This window comes from Eucalyptus grandis, chromosome 9, assembly GCF_016545825.1.
Source record: "Eucalyptus grandis isolate ANBG69807.140 chromosome 9, ASM1654582v1, whole genome shotgun sequence".
Lineage (NCBI taxonomy): Eukaryota > Viridiplantae > Streptophyta > Magnoliopsida > Myrtales > Myrtaceae > Eucalyptus > Eucalyptus grandis.
In genome coordinates, this window is record NC_052620.1 from 7779621 (window position 1) to 7788835 (window position 9215).

General features: G+C 41.9%; 1 protein-coding gene across 1 annotated transcript; it reads left to right on the forward strand.

The window, feature by feature from the left end:
* The first annotated feature begins 764 nt into the window (after positions 1 to 764).
* Positions 765 to 4126, forward strand: LOC104418224 (L-ascorbate oxidase). Its single transcript, XM_039302315.1, has 6 exons — positions 765 to 1832; positions 1924 to 2016; positions 2184 to 2363; positions 2466 to 2600; positions 2810 to 3089; positions 4042 to 4126. The coding sequence occupies exons 1-6, from the start codon at positions 1584 to 1586 to the stop codon at positions 4089 to 4091; spliced, it is 987 nt and encodes a 328-aa protein (XP_039158249.1). The 5' UTR covers positions 765 to 1583; the 3' UTR covers positions 4092 to 4126.
* The last annotated feature ends 5089 nt before the right edge of the window (positions 4127 to 9215 follow it).

Below are 9215 nucleotides of genomic sequence, written 5' to 3' on the forward strand. Positions count from 1 at the left end.
CAGCTAAGTGCATTTCGAAATTTTTTGTTCTTGAAATTAGAATAAAATAAAGCTTTCACAGTCAAAGTAATTATAATTACTTTTTAAGGTAAAGACGATAGTTATGATTATGTTCATAATATAAATTTCATGAGTACCCCAATTATATTATTTTACAAGGGATAATGATACAAATAGTCTTTGAATTTTGATTAAATATGTAATTTAATCGATGGATTTTTAATTTATTCAATGTAATCTTTGAATTTTATTCTAACGTGTAATATTGTCTTTAAATTTTTAATTTATTAAATCCAACCTCAGTAGTCCTTAGTCTTGAATAATTATGGAAGAATTACATTGAATATTTTCATACAATTCAATGACTGAATTGAACTCCTTAGTCTTGAATAATTATGGAAGAACTACATTGAATATTTTCATAAAATTTAATAGCTGGATTGAACACGTCACAAAAGTTTATGAACTATATCGAATAAATAAAAATTTAGGAATTAAATTGAACAAATTTAAAATTTAGAAATTAAATTACACATAAGTCAATGTTTAGGAATTATTTGTGCCAATTTCCTATTTTGCAACCCTTGGGCAGGGACACAGATGGGCACACTGCATATCAAAAGTGTACCAGTAAACCGTTCATCGTACGATACGTGTACATGAGAGAGCTCACTTCTCAGATTTTTCTATCTCCCCTTTACCTTTTCATTTCTCACTGTTTTCTTCGCTTTCCTTTTTGCCCTCTCCCTCACCCGAGCCCGACCTTAGAGCCTCCCCACCGCCGGCGACGGCTCCACCACTGAAGTCCTCCGCCGACCCCGCCGCCGCCCCACCGGGTCCAAGAACAAGCCCAAGTCCTCCCCGGTCGTCATCACCCGTGACCCCGAGGGCTCCCTTTCCCTCTGCCCCTGCATCCGATGTCGCCGCCTCTTTCCAGATCCGGCGCGGGCGACCCTCGCCCTGGCTGCGAGAGTGGACCCCTCGCCGGATTTCGTGAGGTCCCGACGCTGCTCCCTCCGAGATGGCCTCCGCCGCGACCCATTCCGGATCCGAGACCGAAGACGGATCCGCTCGAGATCCGGCTCTCGCGGGCCCGGCTCCGGTACCGGGGGTCCGGCGAGAAGGCGGTCCGCACGCGAGGCAAAGAAACCGAAGAGATGAATTTAGGGGCGAGTTCGAATCGGGAACCGAACCGAACCGAACCGGCTGGTTAAGGTCGCATGTGGAGGTGATGGTTGTTTCTTCTTTTCTTTAATTTACGAGGTGGGCCAGGATCTGCTTGTGTCTGCTTGTGTCACCGTGGGGCATATCAACCCGCAGGTGGGGCATATCAGTCCGCATTCCTGATCCGTCCACCGCTTTTCTGGCAGTTGACACTTTGGGAGATCGCCTTTTTTGTAAAGTTGATACTTTTGGAGATGGCTTAAACGTACGTCAAAACGAACCAAGAGGACAACTTCTTCTGCCGAAGCTGCTTCTCCTTCTTCTTCCTGGCTAAATCGACAGCGGCCGCACGAACTCCGTCTCTCCCCATTAAAGTTCCCATCTTTCGTGCGCAGCTTGGTTCTCGGTGAGCGCGAGAGATGGGTAGCTCGACGACGGCATTGTTTCTCTGCCTTCTCGTGATGATGGCAGCGGGAGGAGCTCGAGGGCTTTTCTATAACTGGGAAGTGAAGCAAGAGATGATGGGCTCCTACAAAGAGCAGGTCGTCACCATCAATGGACAGCACCGCGGCCCCACCATCCAGGCTCATCAGGGAGACAGAGTTTTCGTCAGAGTTACCAATAGGTTGAGCCAGAATGTCGCGATCCACTGGCACAACACCCAACAGGTATGGTGGCGAAACCTATCCAAACTGTGTTTGATGAAGATTGTAATGAGAAGTTTATGCGACGATGAGTCTGGATTGGATTGAATTGCAGATTCAAAGTCTGGGGAGCGATGGAACAGGGGATGTCGTTCCAAGGACCATTTCGCCCGGAAAAACTTTCACCTATGTTTTCATCGTCCATCAGGTGAGCCCTAAGTACAATGATCATTCAATACCATCTTCGTGTGAGCTTTTTCTGACAGCTGTGCAAGGTTCAAGCTGATTCTACCTCATTCGATGAAGATACACTGCAGGCATTTAATTTCTTATCTTGCAAGGGGTGGTCATTTATACTCATATGCTTCATTGCAGCTTGGAAAATCTCCGTACAACTCCTATTACACAATGCAAACAGTGGCTGGACTACATGGGTTGATCGATGTTTTGCCGCCGTACGGTGTCGCTGAGCCATTTGCTCAAGATTATAACAAGAGCATCATCCTCGATGACCGGTACTACAGAAGCTATTATGATTGGGTGGCAGAGCCTGAGGTGATTAATTTAATTTGATTGCCTCAATTATGAAGAACTTAAACACCAGTTTTGCTCATTTGTCGTGTTCGTTTCATTCTCTTTTTGTTGCTTGGATTGCAGTCCCTGCTGATTCCCAGGACGGATCGTAATGCCATCAATCCTGAATATTTGCACTGGAGGGTCGTCCTTGGTCAAACGTATTACCTCAATATTTCAAGTGTGACGCCTCATTGTAATCTCAGCTTTCAGATTGAGGTATACTTTGATTACAACCTAAAAATTGTTCCTCTGGTTTGTTTATTTCCTTGCTTTCTATAATGAAGTTTCCCCTTCGGGATCATATACTTTGGGCTTTTTTGATGTTTTTAAAGACTGTTACATGGAAGAAATTTCAGAGATAGATTTGCAAGATGAAGTGACCCTTCATTTTTTTCTTACTTAGGACCTCAATCTTTGATTTGCAGGGTCACAACCTTACTGTTGTTGAAGTGGATGGGCACTATGTAGAGCCATTTGTGAACCAAAGCCTGATCGTCTACTCGGGTAAGACATACTCTGTCAAGATCAAAGCCAATCAAGATCCGTCGAGAAATTACTCGATCACGACCGACATTGTTGGCCAGAACACCACTGCCACAACCCCTCTCGGTCTGGCTGTGCTCAGCTACTCCCCACCTGCTGGCCCGATTCGGAATGGCGTCTCACCACAGTCAGTTCAGAGCCTGGGGAATAAAGCCTGCGAAGGTAATATATGTGACAGGACTAATGTCTTAGTTAGAGAGGTTGTTTTGATCCCTTGTTTGAAATTTGAGGTTATGTTTCCCTAGAGGATGTAAGTCCATGGGTATTTATTATCTTTCAAGCAAAAGTTCGCTCTATTTCTTGAATCTTTGGCAAGTATGATTATTTTTCTCCTGAGGATATAAATTGTACTTTTGTTTTGTTTATTAGCTTTTTAACAGCAATTATTGAGGAGCATGCTGGTTAGTGTCTTATTCAGTTAAATTTGATGTTCTAGTTGAGTGTTAAATTGGCTTTCACTATCCAAGTCAGAGGCGATTCTAGTCATATCTCAGCATTTTTCGTATGATGGCATCGGATAGTGTCTTGCATGGTTGTTGACTGATCGAGCAATTTGTCGTAAGTCTCTTGGCTTTAGTCCCCTGCACACAAAAAGATAATGTTGAGGGAGGTTGCTTCAACTTTGCAGGGTATGCCCAATTTGTCATTAGGCACACATGTTGAACATTTGTTAAACATCTTCTAGGAAGAGGAGATTGCTTCTTTTGTGAAGGACACTGTTGGGTTTGATGCTGCAGAGCATATAGGCATAGGATGTCAAAAAGAGAAGCAACAGAACTGTGGGCATCATGAATGAAAAACTATAAAAGAAGCAGAGCCCTGCAATGTTGGATGTAAAATGCAAAAGCAAATCACAAACTTTTTTTCCTCTTGGGATTGGGAATCAGAGTTAGTGCAGCTCTTCTAGTGACCCGTCTAGAGCTTATCATCAAAAGGACTAAAGAGCGGTTCATGGACATTTTCTCACTGCTGAGTAACAATTTCTGAGCCATCTTCCATTTGTGATGGGGATAATTTTATCCTATTGCTATGCTATTATGTCTGATGTCCCTTATAAATTCCATGCATCGAAGATCCCGCTGACGAAGCTCATTGGGTTGTTGTTTTCTTACAGAGCACCAAATGATGTTAGCAATTCTACCGATGCTAATGTGGCTGATCTGAAGACGGCCCAAAGGATAATTTTGCTTACTTTCATCTTGCATGGCACCCGATAAAAGAAGAAAATGCTCATCTTTATTTTTTATTTTTTTTATGGGTTACTACCTTGGAAAATCTCAAACTGATATATTTGTGATAAATTTATCCCCAACTAGTTTTTTGATCACAAATAGACCAGTTTGGGGTCTGTGACGGTCAGACAAATTTGTTTGGGGTAAATTTGTCACAGGTATACTAGTTTGGGATTTTTCATGGTATTAACCCTTTTTTTAATAGCTTTCTCAAGTATGTATAAGACCAAATCTATTTGATTCCTAATAAGGACAAGTCATCCTTAACTTTTCGAGAAATCCTTCGTTAGTGGTCGTGAGATTGCTGTAAGATCATTTGGAGACCTTCTACTATATTCCATCGAATGCGTCAGAGCTATGATGCTGCTGCTTGTTGTTTCTGGTTTTTAACTCTTTTTTCAGGTCATGCATGAATGAGCTTCTAGGAAGATTTTACTTAGTGCTGGGAATGTGTATGACAAGACTAATTTCTTAGCTAGAGAGGCTGTTTTGCTCATTTTCCTAGAGAAATTCCTTGAAAATCGTTTTTATATTTTTTTATTGTTTACTTCTTGAAAAATTCGAACTATATGGAATGGTCTGGGATGCCATGGTCAATACTTGAGACTGAAGAGTGCATGAATGAACTTAAGAGAGATTCCACTCAGTACGGGTAATATATGTGATGACACTTACGTCTGTGGAGGAAAGGTTGTTTTACTCGTGATTGTTACGTAGCTTGGAAATGTAAACTTGTGGAAATCCTGGGAATTAAGTTCATAATTACACTTAGGTCATACATAAAAAAGAACAAGCAATTTTGCTGGAAAAAGGCAGCGGGGATATCTTGATCCCTAATTTGAAAAATGAGAGTAGCTTTTCCTAGGGGATATAAGTCCGAGGATGTTATCATCTTTCGAGCAAAAGTTATTACTTCTTCTTGGATTTTTAAAAAGTCTGATTATTTTTCGGCAGAGAATATAAATTCGTATTTGTTTTTTGGCATTTGGTCTTTCGGTACAGACTTGCAATACCTGCACATCATTGGATCGCCAACTCAGATATTAATAGATATTGACATACATGTAGAATAAAGAGAGAGACGAGATCATACAATTGGCTTTCATGTTGTCCAAAATCTCAAACTAGGCTTATTGTGACATATTTATCATAATTTTTTTTTTGTGACACTAAAAAATCTAACTTTATACTATGTAACACATTTACTTTCCATTAGGATTCTGTTAAAAAACACAGTTAAAAATCCTACATGAGTGCTGTCATCAGAATGCAAATGGTGATGACTTGACTTCTAGCAGCAAAACGTAGTAATTTTATTGCTGACATTGTTGAAGAAATATAAACGACATCGTGACTCTCTCTCTCTCCCTCCCTCCCTCCAGTTGAAAGCTCCATTGCTCCACAGTCCTTCTCCCGTTGAATTGTAAAACACAGTTGGCCCAAATTTTAGAGTTTATTCACGCCATCTCTCTCAAAAATCTCAATTCACGTTTGCAATCTTTCCATTTAGTCTACTCCATTGAAGCTTCCTAAGGCCCAAGACCGGCAGGTTTTCCAATTGAAAGCTCCATTGCTCCACAGTCCTCCCATTGAATTGTAAAACACATTTGCCCCAAATTTTTAAATCTATTCATGCCATCTCTCTCAAAAATCGCAACTCATGTTTGCGATCTTTCCATTTACTCTTCTCCATTGAAGCTTCCTGAGGCTCGAGACAGGCAAGCGAGCTTCCTCACTTCTCTTTGATCATTCATCTCCTTCGTTCAATCGGAAACCCTAACCCCACATTTTCATCTACAAATCAAAAAATTACCGAAGGTAAATGTTTCATCTTGCTCATCCTCTCGACGAGATACTTGTACACAAATTGAGTGTTTGATTATCAAACCGCCTTATTAAATAATTACTCTATGATCAGTTATTAGTTAAAGTTTTAGGAAATCAAGGACAATCGTATGTTGAATGATAAATTTGTTTTATAGAGGAGATTATTGGGAGAGCTCTAGCCAGGCAGGGTTTGAAGATCGAGCTTAATGTATTCCAAGCCCATCCATCATTAAAACTTATCCAATAATTTTCAGGTTGGGCTGTGTTGAAGATGAGCGGGTCGGACTTTCTCGTGTAAGAATATCACTTAAACTTGCCATTTATCTTTCAGGCCTAGGGAGGCTTGGGTAGGCCTAGCGGACCGCCCATCCGTTAGTTACCTTTACTGATCAAACAATAAAGGGTGAACTCTAAGAATCTATTAATCAGAATGCCCAAAACAATTTGAGAGAAAATAGTAAATAAAATGAATTTATTGCTTTATATATATATATATATATTTTTTTTTCTAGATATTAATTAAAGGAGTAAGTGTATCAAAAGTCCTAAACTTGTCGCAATAATTCAATTAAGTTCTAAAACTTTCAAAAATGTAATTGAATCGACAACTTATCAAATTAATATAATAAGTCATTCCTTAACTCTGTTAATTACTTATTAAAAATGATGACGTGGCTTTTTCTATTTCTTCTTCCCATTATCCTTGTCCTTTTCCCATCATCATTTTCCATCAAAAAATTAAAGAAGAAAAAAAAATGGTATAAAATTTTTCCTTTCTTTCTTCTCGTTGATCCTCATCTCTTTCCCACAGTCATCTTCGTCCTCATCCCATCACCGTCTTCCTGTTCAGTATCATCTTCTTCTTCAGTTCAGTGAATACTCAGAAAATGCCCACCTTTCAAACCCCATGGATTCTTGACGTAAAGAATCAAGCACACGATTTGTGGTGATACCTAGGGTGTGTTTGTTTATATTTCTTTTTTTTGTTTTTAAACAATTTTTCTGTTTTTTTTGTTCTCGGGAACAAAAGAAACGAAACAAGAAACACAAATTTTGTGTTTCTTGTTTTCAAACACTTATTTTTTTCTTTTTTCTCTTATTTTCTTGTTCTTTTTTCTTTTGGCCGGCGACCTCGCCCGGCCCACGGCGACGCCGACCTGGGCGGTGGCTCGGCGAGGCCGAGGCTCGCCGGCCGGCCCGGGCGAGGTCGGCCTTGTCGGATGCGGGCGAGCTCGAGCTCGCCTAGCCATGGCGAGGCCGACCTCGCGTCGGCCGGGCGACCTCGATCTTGCCCAGATCCGGCGAGGCCGACCTCGCCGGATCGGGGGCGAGTCGGCGTCGCCGGGCGGTGGCCGGCGAGGCCGCGCTCGCCGCTGCTGGGCGAGCTCGGCCTCTGGATCAAGGCGAGGCCGACCTCGCGCCGCCCGGGCGAGCTCGATCTCGCCCGGATCCGGCGAGGCCGAGCTCGCCCGGCGGCGGCGAGCCTCGGCCTCTCCGGATCCGGGCGAGTCGGCGTCGCCCGGCGGTGGCCGGCGAGCGCGCCGCGCCGCCCGCCCCGGGCGAACTCGGCCTCGCCGGATCAAGGCGAGGTCGACCCTCGCCCGGCCGGTCGCGGAGCCAAGGCCTTGGCCGGCGACCGGCCAAAAGAAGAAAAAAATGAAAAAGAAAAAAAGGAAAAAATAGAAAAAAATAGAAAAAATAAAAGAAATAAAAAAATTATCCAAATTTACCAAACATATTTCTGTTTATTTTTTATTCCCGGAACAAGTTTACCAAACGCGTTGTTTTGTTCAAAAATTGTTAGGAACGAAACACTTTTCATTTACATTCCCTGGAACAATTTTTAAACGAAACGCAAACAAACGCACCCTAATAACTATAAGTAAAAAATCTTTAAATACCTTACTTTGAAACTAAACCCGGTGATCGAAACTCTCCCGAAACTCAAGTGAACCACTTCATACATCTCCAGTAGATCTGAAGTTGAACCTCACAGCCACGTTTGAGCTTGAAGCATGCAGTGGCCACGGCCGCTTGAGCTCGAAGCTTGAGATCGTGACCACGGGCTCTGTTGTGGCTTCGGGCTTGAGCCCCAAATTTGAGCAAGCTCTGCCGTGCAGATCGAGGTCGATGCCATCTGGGCCGACCTCTGCTTGCGGCTTCGAGGTTGACCTTAAATTTGAGTATCGTTGCTCAAACTTAGATCTAGAGGTTGAGTTCAACCCCGAATTTGGGCTTGAATTCTGCTGCGGCGTTAAGCTCAACCATAGATTCACGCGGATAAGAAAATAAACAGTAACAAGGGCTTCTTTAGATTTCCCAAGAGTTAACCCCACCTTTTCCTTTATTGAACCTTTGAATTTTCAAAATTTTCCACCAAAGTGAAGCATATTCTTGAATTACATCAACCGTGTACATCTTTTTACTTTTTTTCATTTGAGTATAGGGGCATTATACTCGTTTAATTGCCTGCACCCAATCAACAAGTCATCTTGATTGATGCTGCCTTCATATTCAGATGCTTGCACTTGGAATTCGCGATTATTCTCCTCGTACCTCCCTCTTCATCTAACTCAATAATCCGTATCACTAGAGTGACCTTGAGCGTCATTGGATTGGTCACCAGAGCTTGGACGGTGGTTTGGTCAACATTTTACGGGCAGTGGACAAGTGGTAATGGGAAAAAAAAGTGTTTGATGTGTTTGAGGGAAAGTACCTTTGACATAGAAGAGTTTACCACCAAGGCATAAAGGAATGTTCCACCATACACGAACAAATAACTTTGAGGTTCACCACCGATGAATTGGATTAAGAACCTAAGGGCTTTAAGGTTCACTGCCAACAAATTAAATAAAGAACTGAATGAATCACTTGCTGGAAAGAAATTTTCATATATTATCAACTCAAATTTGCCTTCTTACAATTGAGAATGCACCTCCTTTTATAGATGGATTAGGATTAAAAAACATTAAAATAGGAAACCACAAACTAAGAAAACCAACTTGAACTAGGAATTCAACTTAAGCTAGTAAGACCTACTAAAATTAGAAAGCAACCCTCCTACCTTTTACCTAAACGTGCCTTTATTCTTCAACTTTTAGAAGCTCGATTTTGAGCGTCTTCCCATTAGATCACGTTACAGCCGAAATCTCCCTTTGGTTGCATAAATATCAAATGGGCTTGGATGATTGATGGGGTTTGAATTGGACCTGTGAGTTGTTCGTCTTCA